The 13589-nt window shown below is 47.6% G+C and overlaps 5 protein-coding genes across 5 annotated transcripts; 3 read left to right on the forward strand and 2 right to left on the reverse strand.

The window, feature by feature from the left end:
• Nucleotides 1–286: 286 nt before the first annotated feature.
• FIESC28_06764 (uncharacterized protein) lies at nucleotides 287–523 on the reverse strand (the record flags this gene model as incomplete). The annotated part of the gene is made up of 1 exon (XM_031160907.1): nucleotides 287–523. One exon carries the CDS (start codon nucleotides 521–523, stop codon nucleotides 287–289), a length of 237 nt encoding a protein of 78 aa, XP_031015016.1.
• Nucleotides 524–3230: 2707 nt separating this feature from the next.
• FIESC28_06765 (uncharacterized protein) lies at nucleotides 3231–5668 on the forward strand (the record flags this gene model as incomplete). Its single annotated transcript, XM_031160908.1, has 2 exons — nucleotides 3231–3233; nucleotides 3281–5668. The coding sequence occupies 2 exons, from the start codon at nucleotides 3231–3233 to the stop codon at nucleotides 5666–5668; spliced, it is 2391 nt and encodes a 796-aa protein (XP_031015017.1).
• A 443-nt stretch (nucleotides 5669–6111) lies between these two features.
• On the forward strand, nucleotides 6112–8763 carry FIESC28_06766 (uncharacterized protein; the record flags this gene model as incomplete). The annotated part of the gene is made up of 5 exons (XM_031160909.1): nucleotides 6112–6196; nucleotides 6246–6852; nucleotides 6897–8330; nucleotides 8376–8694; nucleotides 8740–8763. 5 exons carry the CDS (start codon nucleotides 6112–6114, stop codon nucleotides 8761–8763), a joined length of 2469 nt encoding a protein of 822 aa, XP_031015018.1.
• Nucleotides 8764–8822: 59 nt separating this feature from the next.
• On the reverse strand, nucleotides 8823–9626 carry FIESC28_06767 (uncharacterized protein; the record flags this gene model as incomplete). The annotated part of the gene is made up of 1 exon (XM_031160910.1): nucleotides 8823–9626. The coding sequence occupies one exon, from the start codon at nucleotides 9624–9626 to the stop codon at nucleotides 8823–8825; it is 804 nt and encodes a 267-aa protein (XP_031015019.1).
• Nucleotides 9627–11375: 1749 nt separating this feature from the next.
• On the forward strand, nucleotides 11376–13065 carry FIESC28_06768 (uncharacterized protein; the record flags this gene model as incomplete). Its single annotated transcript, XM_031160911.1, has 5 exons — nucleotides 11376–11757; nucleotides 11809–11915; nucleotides 11961–12095; nucleotides 12143–12516; nucleotides 12561–13065. The coding sequence occupies 5 exons, from the start codon at nucleotides 11376–11378 to the stop codon at nucleotides 13063–13065; spliced, it is 1503 nt and encodes a 500-aa protein (XP_031015020.1).
• Nucleotides 13066–13589: the final 524 nt, after the last annotated feature.

A 13589-nucleotide genomic window follows, 5' to 3' on the forward strand; every position in this document is an offset into this window, starting at 1 on the left:
GAAGAGCAGCTACACAAAACAACATTGACGGCTGGATCTTTTCATAACTAGAAATCACATTATCGAAGGCGTAATATTTCTTGCAATTACAAATAATCACATGATCGAGATCGAAAACTGCCGGAGTAGAGTACAACATTGTATTGTGTTTTATGTCGCCTATCCTGCATACTGCCTTCTAAGGTTTCGGCCAACGAAACTAGAAGGGCCTGTAACCCGGTGAACGACAATGATACCGTTTGAAGATGACCCAGCTATGCGTTCCAGGAAGATGGCGGAGTGCGGCTTAACGGTCGCCTAGGTGGGAAGTCCCGTCCCGTGCCTGGCGGCCCTTCTCAACTTGAGCCAGCATGTCATCGAGCGCCTTGTCCATCGCTGTACGAGAACCTGTGGTGTTGTTGAGAATTTGTCGCATCGCGGCTGCTTCGCGTTGCGCATCTGCAATGTTCTTTTCCATGGCAGCAATATTCTTCTCCAAGGCAGCAAGGCTCGCCTCCATTTGACGAATAGCTTCTTCGTTCATCTTGATGTACTAGGAGGAGTTAGTTACGTATTGGATGAGAGAGTGATGGGTCTCACCGGGTCTTGGGCGACGTAGATAGCGATGAAAGATGAAAGATGAAAGAAAGAGAAAAATGGTTGAAGATGGATGCCTGATGCCTGGATATCTACTGAATGCAGTCGGGTAGTTGGTTTATCCGTTGCCTGAGGGAGAAATGAAATGCCTGAGATGATACCAGGTGGGTAACAGAAGAATCATCTCCTAAGGCTTAGACTACTTAAATAAAAGTAGCCTAATTGCTGGCCTAAGTTTGCGTAAGATGACTAATTTATTTTGTTTAAATTTCACCTTGGCTAATGGCAAGAGACTCATCCGCTTTCATCAAACAAGCGGTACCTACCTATTCAATGAGCTACCTAGGTCCCTAAGTAGTAGGTAGTCTTGATCGAAGCTTCCCGAACTTTTGAGGTGTTCTATTGATTGAGTATCTCGGCGCTCATCTTTCCAAACTGTTTCTTCACACGTCTATCAACTGTTTGCTTCCACTCTGTGTTTGCCTTCCATGTTCACTGAATTATTGCAGTTTGCACATTTTCGCATCAACTAAACTAGACTCCATAGCCAGATAGGTAGGTTAAAGAAAAAGTAAGACTTCCATAGCTAAGGGTATCACAAGAAGCTCGTTCCAAAGTCTGGCGTCGCTGTAGATGGCGTGTGTGGCAGGTAGGCAACAGAAATTGTTAGAACACAGTAGTGATAAGGTGAATGAACATTTTGTTCTCCATGCTTTCGGCGTTCAGGCATCGGATTACTGAATTCTAGTGGGCAGTGCGATGTTTGCCAGCAGTTTGAAGATTTGCACTGACAGTTGCAAAATCACAAATTGGTTCAGCGAACTATTTTTTACCTGCAATTCAATCATGTGATCGAATATTCCAACTTCAAATGGTTCAATGGCTCTGATAGAGGTCTTGACACTCTCGATGGCATAGATACTGAACAATTTGAGTGTTCAAGATTGACATTGCAGCCAGCTGACAATCACTAATGGCATCAAACACCAACAGAGTGATCATTCTGCCACCGCCTTTGCTCAACCGCCGTGTGGGAGTGTAAACGAATGGACGTCAATTGACCTACCACATATTACAATGATTCATCTTATGCTTCTCATAAAATAATGGCCTGAGTATAATCATTCACCCTTCCACCACAGTGATATGGATAATTTGACGATGCTGCTTACATCGATAATTGGAGTGAATCGTCTTCGGTCTCCGAACAATAACGTTAAAGGTGGGACCAGAATTGGGGCTGGCGCTGCTCCGTTACAGTGCCCACAGGAACTGTTAAGGCACCCAAGTGTGCTGGACATTCAGGGACCAGGCTGCCACGTGGGGACCTCGCAGCGCCCCGGATCGCCACAACCACTAAATTACGCCATTCTCATCATGAACATGGCCCGCGACAATCATCGAGCTACATCAAGGTGCGTTACCGAGCCACAGACACTTACAAATTTGCATCTAGCATCGCTGATACGCCGAAGAAGAGTATCACTTAGATGCAAAAACGTTCAAAAGACGGTTCAGCGTTCGAAGGCTTACCAGCCACGTGCAACGTGGGCTACTTGAAACGACCCCATCCAACAACGCCCGAAGTTATCCCAATCAATTCGGGCAGCTGGATGAACGTAAATTGAATATTGGTAGTAGCTCACGTTAATAAATTGAAGGGCTGAATCAAATTGCGCTTGTTCTCTCTGATACCTACTGAACTTCCGTGCTTGTTCTATCTTTCATTCGTTTCCGTATTCACTTCTTTGATTCTTCCTTCCCGTGTTCGTGGCCTTGAGCTTCTGCATGTCCACTCTGCTTGCCTTTCATGTCCAAATAATCGCACTTTGAACATTTTCGTGCCAACGCAACTTGATTCCGAGAACCAGATTCTGTTTTACTTGTATCAAAACTTGCCCGAAATGCAGTCAAATCGAGGTTAACGACGCCGGGGCACTCGGCACGCCACGTATAGGGTACGCGCTAAACGTGAGCCCCCCCGCCAAACGTGAGCCACCCCGTGAGCCACCCCGGGTATTCTGGCACGCCGAGTTTAGGGCATGCGCTAAAACGTGAGCCACTACAGATCCCCTGAAAGTTTGTCAATAGTTCGATTTACTAGCAGGGGTGCATTTATTGCAGCTCCAAACTTTTAGGGGTTGGACTGTAAACACGAGCGAATTGGGAACCAAAGATGCCGATGCTACTGGAGGCTATCTTTCCAAAATGTCTCACTCTTTAAGTGCGCCCCTATTGAGAGGCCTTTCGTGGTCTCGACGCAACAAGCAAGCCTTCGTTCAAATTATTTATTTCGTCTTTCTCCCACCTTGGGCCGAGCATCAGCTTGTTCTTGCACGACTGCCAGCATGCATCAGCCCTGGGCGAGGATCTTCGCCACCTCTTTTGCAACGCTCTTCTTGGTGGCCGTCACTTTCAAAACTCTCTTTCCCGGGAATGATCCGTACCGATGTCGGGCCCTCCAGAATACCGGCCGTTGGATAGATCCAGTGCAGGACGAGCAAGGGAATCGAGACCCTTTCCATCAATGGCAACCCGACGGGTGCATGCTCAGTCGATATGAATCGGAAGACATTCGAAGATGTATGGAAGGAAGGAGCATAGTTGTCTCGGGAGACTCGACCTCACGACACGTTAGCCGTGCGATGGCCGCTATGGTAAGTAGACGTGGAGGATATCCTGGATTAGAACTGACATTGCGCAGCTTGACAGAAAGCAGTTCGACAAGGACCACTTGGAAAAGAGTTTACCCCAAATGAAGCCTTTCAACATAACCTACCGCGGCCAAAAGATTGAGCGCATAACCAATGTGTGGCTAGATATCCACGGTAAAGAACAATTCGTGCAGAATATCGCCATGTACACAGACGAAAAGACAAATGTCCCCGCCATTAGAAAGCAGAAAGGTCCTGCATTGATCTATATCTCGGCGGGGGCGTGGTTCAGCCATCCGGATGTCATAACGAATCTTGGAGAGAATGCGACAGATCCTTGGGAAGATCGTTTCGAACTTTACAAGAACCATGTGATGAGCCTGAACAACTTGATCGGCGACAATACTCCAGAACACGACCCCTTTACGGCCCCCATGGATCCCTACGACGGTTTTGGGAACCAGATCCTCTACGCTCCACCCGCGGGACCTCGGTACTTGGGCGATGAACCTGTTAGGAAGAAGGACCGAAGTCGAAGAGCCGATGAAGTTATTGAGATACAGCAGTGGCTTCACGATAACGAGGACAAAATGAGCATCCCTCTCATGTGGTCGATCCCAGGACTTGTTGTTGGCCAGGACAGAATATGGAAAGACCCTCTCAAAACTGGCTTCCACGTCAAGTTCCACGTCGCCCAGTTACGAGCCGACATCCTCTTCAACATGCGATGCAACGCCAAGCTCGACAGAATGAAGTCTTATCCCTACTCGCGCACTTGCTGTACCGACTACGGCATCAAACCATTTACGCAGCTTGCGGTCGTCTACTTGGGTATCATGTACTTGATGGTCTGCATATTGTGTGAGGGTTTGAATCTCGTTGCCGCGCGCCCGCGTGATGAGCCTCGCTGGAGAATGTTCAACATGAGAGCTGGTTGCTTTGTGTTGGCGTTGCTTATGTGCTACTACGCCGACCGAACGCAGATGATGGCCAAGGGAAGTAAGCTCTGGCAGATGAAGGACTTTGTCACACTTTCTCTCACCTGGATCGCAGTTTTCATCTTTACGATCAGACGATCCGATTCCGTTGAGGACTCAAGCTCGAAACACTTTGACAAAGACTTGCCTTTGCGGTCGCGATCAGATTCTGTTCGAGATTCAGCAGACCAGCCTTTTCTGACACAATCGGATTCTTTTCAGGACTCAACAAACCAATCCTTCCTGTCGCGAGATCAGATGGATGAGTGGAAGGGGTGGATGCAATGCCTTATCTTGACATACCACTGGACTGGAGCCAAGGACAGTTCAATCGACACCTTGTTCTATCTCTGCGTTTGTGGCTATCTCTTCCAAGTAGGCTACGGACATACCCTCTACCACATGAGCAAGGACGACTTCTCTTTCAACCATGTCGCGGCAACCCTTCTCCGATTGAATATCCTGCCATGCTTCCTGGCCTACTTCATGGATACCGATTATATGTTTTATTATATCTCGCCACTTCTATCCTTCTGGTTTCTTGTTGTGTATGCGACCATGTCAATCAATGGGAAGCGCAACGATGATGGACAGTTCTTGTTAGTCAAGATTTGTATGTCCTGTATGCTCGTGTCAACCATACTACTCTCAACGCCATTCACACGCTGGACCTTACACCTACTGAAAACGATCTTCAAGATACAGTGGAACGACAGGGAGTGGCAACACCATCTCGCAATGAACGCGTTCATTGTGTACATCGGCATGCTGGCTGCTATTGCACACCGCGAGATGAAGAATGCCAAAGTCTCCATTCATCGGGGTCTTCGCATGATTCTTGCTTCGGGGGGTCTACTCGCCATCTTCCATTATCTGTCTGTCGCTACAACTCTTGGTAACGATGCTTATGAGAAATGGCATCCCTACCTCTCTGCCATTCCGATCCTGGCATTCCTTGCTCTGCGCAACGTCTCAACATGGTCGCGAAACCATCATTCCAAAGCCATGGCTTGGCTGGGCCGCTGCTATCTCGAAACATACATTCTCCAAACTCACATCCTTCTTTCAGCCGACAACAATGGAATCCTCATCGTGGACGGTCTTTTCGGTGACGGTACACTTTTGGGCGATCGATGGCGGACTCTGATTGTCATTGTGCCGATCTTCCTATGGATCTGTCACGCAGTAGCTGACTCAACAGCTCATATTGTCAAGATGATCCTCCAAGAAAGTGCATCGAGCGAAAAGACTAGGTGGCTGGGCAGAATACCAGGATACTCAAACATTACGACACCTCAGATTCGTATTGTTTGCATTCTTCTGGTTATGTGGTCTCTCAATTTGATGACGCCTGGACACGAAATACCAGCTGCGCCGGATGGAATACACGAGGTGTCTATAGTCAAGAACTTCCCAAAGCAGAGACCTTCTTTCGTCCCGTTCAATGGCACTACTTGGTAGACATGATGACTTGTTTCGAGAGCTTCGACTTTTACGACTACTCAGCTGAACCATGGTGGAGAACCAGAGGGTGACGGAGACCTTGTCAGGGGTCCGACAGGAAACAGAACTCTGTTGACAAAATGACTCACATGTACTTAGGCACTAAGTTTAGGTTAAACTATTCTAATCTTTATGATACCCTTAACCAAGTCTCCTCTTCTTCGACCCACCTGCTTGTGCTTGTTGAGAGATCTCACGCGACACCATCCGCACATCAACTCCGCCCGACATCCGAGAGAGAGGACCCACCAGTTCATTCGCCTCATCGTGCCAAATTTGGTCCAGGGGGAATTCCAGGGTAAACTAGTGTCCATTGCTCACTTCCTTTATAGCCTAGATTTGTTGACCAATTTGTTTTAGCTGGAGTCTCCATGAATCTTCAAAGTCTAACAACTCCCGATATGCATATCCACCAAAGACCAACCATCGACGTTGAGTCAACGCTCGCATCTCTCACTCTTGCCGAAAAGATATCCCTTCTATCAGGTTCGTTTCCAAAGTCTTGAGCATTTCTTACTCCACTGACAATCACGAGGCTCCGACTTTTGGCATTCTGCCGCTATACCCTCTCATGGAATCTCTTCTATCAAATGCACCGACGGTCCCAATGGTGCTCGTGGAGGTCGATTCTTCAATCCAGTACCAGCACTATGCATACCCTGCGGAACTGGCCTCGGTGGAACATGGAACCCAGAACTTCTCTACGCAGCAGGTCAGCTTCTCTCAAGAGAATGCGAAGCAAAAGGCGCCCATGTATGGCTAGGTCCGACAGTCAACCTTGTTCGAGGCCCTCTCAACGGTCGCGGATTCGAGAGTTTCTCTGAAGATCCTCATCTGAGTGGAGTGTTGGCTACGGCTATCATCAAGGGAGTGCAAAGCCGAGGTACAGCGGCAGCGTTGAAGCATTTTGTCGCCAACGATCAAGAAACAGCCAAGATGTCAACCGATATCTGCATGTCAGAAAGGGCACTGCGGGAAGTTTATCTCAAACCTTTTCAGATGGCGGTGCGAGATGCCAAGCCAAAGGTCGTCATGTCTTCATACAATAAAGTCAATGGAGTTCATGTTTCTGAGAGCAGGAAACTTTTGCAAGATATTTTGCGAGGGGAATGGTGTTACGATGGGCTGGTAATGAGTGATTGGTAAGAATATTATCCTGATTCTGATGGTCAACTAACGAAACTAGGTACGGTACATATGGCTGTACTGATGCTCTCAACGCCGGTGTTGATATCGAAATGCCTGGCCCTTCCAGACATCGTGCCGACAAAGCTATAGTAGCAGTTGTCTCGGGAAAGGTGAGTAGAAAGACAATAGACGATCGAGCAAGAAAGGTTCTCGAACTGGTCAACAACGTGGCAGCAGCACGAGTATCGACAAAAGAGACGACTCGAGACTCGCCAGATGATCGAGCTCTCAACAGACGCCTAGCTACTGAAAGTGTCGTCCTTCTCAAGAACTCAAGTAACATCCTGCCACTTCAAGCTGAAGATTGCGACGATGTAGCTATAATAGGAGCAAACGCCAAGCTTCCCAGTACCTGTGGTGGAGGGAGTGCCAACCTCCGGCCATACTATACAAGCTCGGTCTTTCAAGGTATTCGAGACCAATTACCCCCGAATGCAAAAGTCCACTTTGAGCCTGGCGTTTCTGGACACGTTTTGCCTCCATGCTTTACTGAAGATCATGTCACCGACGAAGACGGCAATCGAGGTGTTTCCATCTCTTTCTTCAACGAACCGGAATCTGTTCAGGGCAGAAAGCCTTTCGATCAACAAACCATACCGGATACGACTTACCAGCTCATGGACTACAACCACCCAGACCAAGGCGAAACATTTTACATGTCAATGAAAGCCAACTTCAAACCCGAGATTGATGGATTATATGAATTTAGCCTTGCCAGCTATGGCATCTCAAAATTGTACATCAACGACAATCTTGTTATTGATAACGAGACAACGCAGACCCACGGTGGGATGTTCTTTGGGCATGGGTCTACAGAAGTACGTGGGACGTACAAGATGAAGTCAGACCAGAGCTATCACCTACGAGTCGAATCCGGTAGTGCGTCGACATCAAGGACGAGTGGAGGCTCATTCATCCCGATCCCTGGAGGAGCCTGTCGTCTTGGTGGCTGTCTCAAATTCGAACCAGCCGAGGGTATCAAACGAGCAGTCGCAGCAGCAAAAAAGTGTAAACACACATTCGTCGTCGTCGGTCTCAATGCAGATTTAGAAAAAGAGGGCAAAGACCGAGAGTCAATGTCCTTACCACCTCACGTCGACGACCTCGTATCAGCCGTCTTAGAAGCCCAGCCCAACGCCATTGTGATAACTCAAGCTGGGAATCCTATCGCGATGCCATGGCGCCATCAAGCCAAGACTATCCTTCACAGTTGGTATGGCGGGAACGAGGCGGGCAATGCCGTCGCGGATGTCATATTTGGCAAAGTCAATCCGAGTGGAAAGCTTCCAATGACTTTTCCAAGCCGACTCCAAGACGGACCAACCTTTTTGAGTTTCGGTAGTGATAATGGTAGGATCTACTATGCTGAAGATGTATTCGTTGGGCACCGCTGGTTTGAAGCTCGGGATATCGAAGTAGCTTTTCCGTTTGGGTAAGTCATCTCCCCGATTCCCATTCATTTACTAACACTTCCAAGCCACGGACTTAGCTATACTACCTTCTCTACATCCAATATCCGAATAACAGACAGTGATATACGAGTCGACGTCAAGAATACAGGCTGTGTGACTGGTGCTGAGGTGCTCATGCTCTACGTCTCCTTTGACGAAACCAAGTCGGGCAAAAAGTCGAGATTCCTACGGCCTGTTCGAACACTAGTCGGTTTTCATAAGGTGTTTCTTGATCCGGATCAGGTGTCCCCGGTTACTATGACGCTAGACAAATACAGCACCGCGGTGTGGGATGAGATGGCGGATAGTTGGTTGTGTGAAGCGGGGACATATATGGCTTCTGTTGTGAGTTCGAGCGGAAGTTCGAAAGCTAGCTTTGTTGTAGAGCAGGACATGTATTGGAGCGGAGCATGAATCATCGCAGCGTATATAATTGCAGTTTTAGTATCGTTGAAACAAGTACACCCGTATCTTTAAAACGTATCCACATCTGGCATGGTCCAGTCCAGAGGCCAAAACGAGTCCATAAACACATCCGGTTGCCCAGATCCATACTGGCTGTGAAGTCCGATGGCCCAGAGACTGTCTTGAGGCTCTACATCTCCAAAATACCCGTCAAAGTCGGTTACCTCTGATTCCATGACCCCGGACGTAACGTTGACGGGAACAAAGTCCGAGGTAGCCGCCACAGACGAGTTGGAGAATGTTACATCAGCTTCCGATATACCATCTTGTTCTTCTTGAAAGTTCAAATTCTGAACAACGTCTGTAACACTGTGCTTGGAAAAGACCTCTCTAACTTGCGGTCTTGAAAATCTGTTGCTTTCTGATTCTTCCTCATCCCAGATCGATGGTCCATCTCTATTCCTCTGCGCATCATTCAACAAATCATTTATACCCTTCAATAATATCGCTGTCGTGGGCAAGATCGTAGCTTGTTCTCCCAACGCTTCCGAACAGGCAGTCAGTCTGGCTACCAAGTCCATCTGTGGCATATTACCCATAGGATACTGTCCAAGTCTTGATATAATTCTCGCAGAGTGAAATGCACACATCGCCATTGACGGATCGCTGATGAGTTCAGAACTTCCCACAAGTTTTGGAATTTCAAGGATTTTTGAAACGGAAATAGCGTGGGAGAGACACTTTTCCCGACAAGACGCTGTGAACTCGGGTGACAGATTTAGGATCTCCGACGCGGGAAGGCCTTCGCGGAATCCGGGGATGGTGAAGCGGAAAAGATCGCAGTGCGTTTGGTGATACCATGCATGCAGCATTAGGAATGGTGTACGTGAGGGTGAGAATGCGCGGAGTGAGAATGATGTTCTGTCTAGGTGATAGCGAGCTGGCAACGAAGCAGAAAATTGGCGTAGTTCGTTTTCAATGGACTCAACAGCGAGAAGACATTCTTCTATCGGTTTTCGGTGGTTGGTAATCGTAAGAGTAAGTCTATAAAGTCAGCTTGTACGCCTAAAAAGATACAATGTTGGTACCTTTGTACGCGATTGCGAATGTCTAGCACTCGGATGCAGTAGCCCAGGAGGCCTATACCTGCTGTATCAGACTGTGAAGGTTGGTGAAGTGGTTCAGTGGTAACTGGCAGATCCATGGAAAACGACTTTTCGTTACACGGCAGTCTGATATGGAGAGTCTCAGGAGTACAAGCCGTGAATTCCGCCTTTCCACTCGAGTACAGCGAGTCCATGATATAAATAGCCCACATCAACCTTCGTCTACGCTCTTGTACCAGAAATCCCAGTCGAGGATCCTCATGATTAAGTCTTAAAATATGAGCAAGTCTAGAAGTCAGAGCCATAGCCACAAGCATTTTACTAACGCGTTGAGAAAGGTAATGATCCAGCGTAACAAGAAGCCAAGCTTCTACATCTGATATTTGTGGATGGGCGAGTTTCTGCAGGAGACGAGACTCTGCATCTTGAATCCATTTTCTTCCTGTGTTGCGATTGCTTGGGTCTATGAAGCGAGATGTTATGCCGCATATTGCTAGCAAAAGACATGGGTTGATTTCATTCTTGGACCATGATTGGAGAAGTGTTGCTCGATGGAGGAACCCGTAGCATGGGATTGGGTGGACGAGATCAAAGTAGGCGTCGATATGTTGTTTGACTGTTTGTTTGTTCCTGATTTGAATAAGATTGCATTCATGAAGCTTGGGGGAAGCATACTGTAGTAATTGTTGAGGCATCGGCAATGATGCGGATGATTCGGTAGCCTGTACACGAGCTTGAGTTGGTGTGTTGCCATTTCCGACGGCTCTTGAGTCTCCGACAGGGGATACAAAGCCGGAGGAGTCCGACGTTTCGGCCTGATGCGATTGCCTCGACGCTGGTGTTGTCGGATAGTGGCACTCAATGCCCCGATCCAAACATCTCGAACATGTCGGTCTTTTACCAGAACACTTTAATTTTCGATCCTTGCAACGAATACACGCTCGCGATACTCGTCTTCTCTCCAGTATTTCGAGGGTTCCGTCAGACGACAGTAGAGAGCATGTAAACTTGAGCCGTTTGCAATTCTCACAGCCTCGAGGGTCTCCATCGCATGCTACCTGGATACCAATCAGACTATGGTTCGATGGAGAATTAAGTGTAGGCATACCTTGCGGTTCCGACATTGAGCACATATCCCGGATGTTTTGCCGATGCGGGTACGGGTTCTCTGATCAGGCATTGTGTTGTCGCGTCTTCAGAAGAATGGAAGTCGGGCGGAGAAAGAGGAGAAAGAACTTTAGACCAAGACCTTAACTCGCGGCATCAATTCCCCCCGACTTCCGAGTCCGGGATGCACTAACCAACGTTACTCCACATACCCCAGAACCTTAGTTTTTCATCCGTGGGGAAAATCAGGAGAAGTCAAGCCAAGACCATGATCTCGAACGTATTTACCTTGTTGTTTGGCGTAGCTCGTGATACTCAAATTTTGCGGGGGAGGATGTTACTGACTGGGTATATCTAGCATCACCCCAGCCTCAATTGTCCAGACATCAACTCCTCTCCAACGCAACAATGTTGTCCAACAACAGAATTCTAAAACACTTCAATCGTCATCTCGGCATAGCATTCGCAGTCATAGCCGTCTCGACGTTCAACTACGGTTTCGACAATGCAGCCTACAACAACACCCAAGCCATGGAAGCATTCCAGACCCAATTCGGCGAATGGGATGCCGACGCTGGCAAGTACAGTATCCCTCCTTCGTGGCTGTCCCTGTTCAACAGTTTAAACTATATCGGTTTCGGTGCTGGTGTTATCATTGGCAGTCTTGTCAGTGAGCGCTGGGGGAGACGATGGTGTATGTTTGGTATGAGTGCTTGGGCTTTGGTGCCTGCTGTTATGGCTGTGACTTCTGTCACCAAGGATCAGATCATGGCCACCAGAATCCTCAACTGTAAGTACGCCCTGGCTCTGTTATTAGTGATGTTAACTGACGATACACCAGATATCTATATTGGTATGGAACTCGCTGTCGTCCCTGTTTACCAATCCGAGATTATGCCTCGCGAAATTCGTGGATTTGCTGTTGGCTCGTACCAGTTCAGCTTGATGGTAAAGTTTCTTCCTACATTTTTCTCACCATCTAACATTCATCAGTCTGGTACTCTCATTGTCGCGTGTGTCTGCAGAGGCACAAGCACTCTATCCGGCAACCTCTCATTCCGTATCCCCTTCGGCCTCTTCTTTATCGTTCCAGTCTTTGTCATGTGCGCCATCTTCTTCATTCCAGAGGTACATCTACCACATCATCCACTTGAACTCATCAACTAACCAAATAGTCTCCACGATGGTTACTCACCAAAGATCGAACCGAAGAAGCACGAGCAGCCCTCGGCAAACTCCGAGAAGGAAAACAAACCGAAGCCGAAATCGACGAGCAATTCGCCACGCTCCAATATGCGTTGGAACATGAACCAGAGCAGGGAAACTACTTTGAGCTATTCCAAGGAAAGAACCTCAAACGAACAGCCATCGTTGTCGCCATAAACTTTTTCCAGCAAGCCACCGGTCAAGCGTTTGCCTCTACATATGGAGCTATTTTTATCCGCGACATTGGAACCGTTAATCCGTTTACCATGACTATTGTCAATGCCATCGTCAACCTCTGTTCTGCGTTTGCTGGTCTGTACCTTGTTGATCGAGCTGGACGACGGTAAGTCTTCTTCACAAGGTTGAGAATATTGCTAATTTATGTAGCCCTCTATTATTGACTAGTGCAGGATGGATGTTCGCAGCAATCATAACGATGGGCGCCCTAGGAACAGTACCAAACCCCTCATTCGGCGTCAAATCCGGCATCGTAGCCATGCTCACGCTCTTCGGCTCCGGCTTCACGTTTGCATTTGCACCACTCAACTATGTCATCACGACCGAGATTCCAGCTCTCCGTCTCCGTGACGCATCGCAGCGAACAGCCTCCATCGTCAACGTGGCAGCCAATTTTCTTGTTAGCTTCAGCATTCCTTATATGCTGTACGATCAGTACGGTGGCCTGGGATCCAAGGTTGGGTTTGTCTTTGCTGGGATTCTTGCGTTGGCTATTGTTTTTGTGGTGTTTTGCGTTCCTGAGTGTAAGGGGAAGTCACTTGAGCAAATTGATCGTATGTTTAATGAGGGTATTGCGCTTCGCAAGTTTGGCAAGTATAAGCCTGAGGATATAGCAGGCGATGTGGAGGAAACAGTAGTCAAGGGCGAAAAGTGAGAGGTTTGTTATCCACCGAAGTGTTGTCGTCTTATAAGACTATCGCAATCATCAATATTTATATCAAGTACAATTATTACATTGGTTATTCAAATAATATCTAGAGTAATATCAAGTGTATGATTGAAATATCATATCAAAATATGCATGAATCTCGAGGGAGAAAATCTATCTTTATGCGATTGCTTATAGCTAGGTGAGGCGAATTGGTTTACTGATAGTAACGGCCAGTTATTATCACGTTTGATGGTATCGTTTGTCGGGCAAGCCATCCCGTACATAATCACTATCACTTCGAAGGATCCCTCACCGAAGCTTTGACAGCACTCAAACAGTCCGACACGAATAACCTTCAATCTATTGTCCACGAGAACAGCCTCGGATCCCCAATCTGGCCTTCAACACCGTCAACGTTTCACTTGAACGAAGCCTCTTCCATCACAACGCCACTTGATAACCGCGAAGCCCAAGCCTGAACAAAGTTCAACAGTTTCTGGATTACAACTCACGTCAACCAATGGCGA

The sequence above is a fragment of the Fusarium coffeatum genome (assembly GCF_003316985.1).
Source record: "Fusarium coffeatum strain FIESC_28 chromosome Unknown BRIP53273_contig_144, whole genome shotgun sequence".
Lineage (NCBI taxonomy): Eukaryota > Fungi > Ascomycota > Sordariomycetes > Hypocreales > Nectriaceae > Fusarium > Fusarium coffeatum.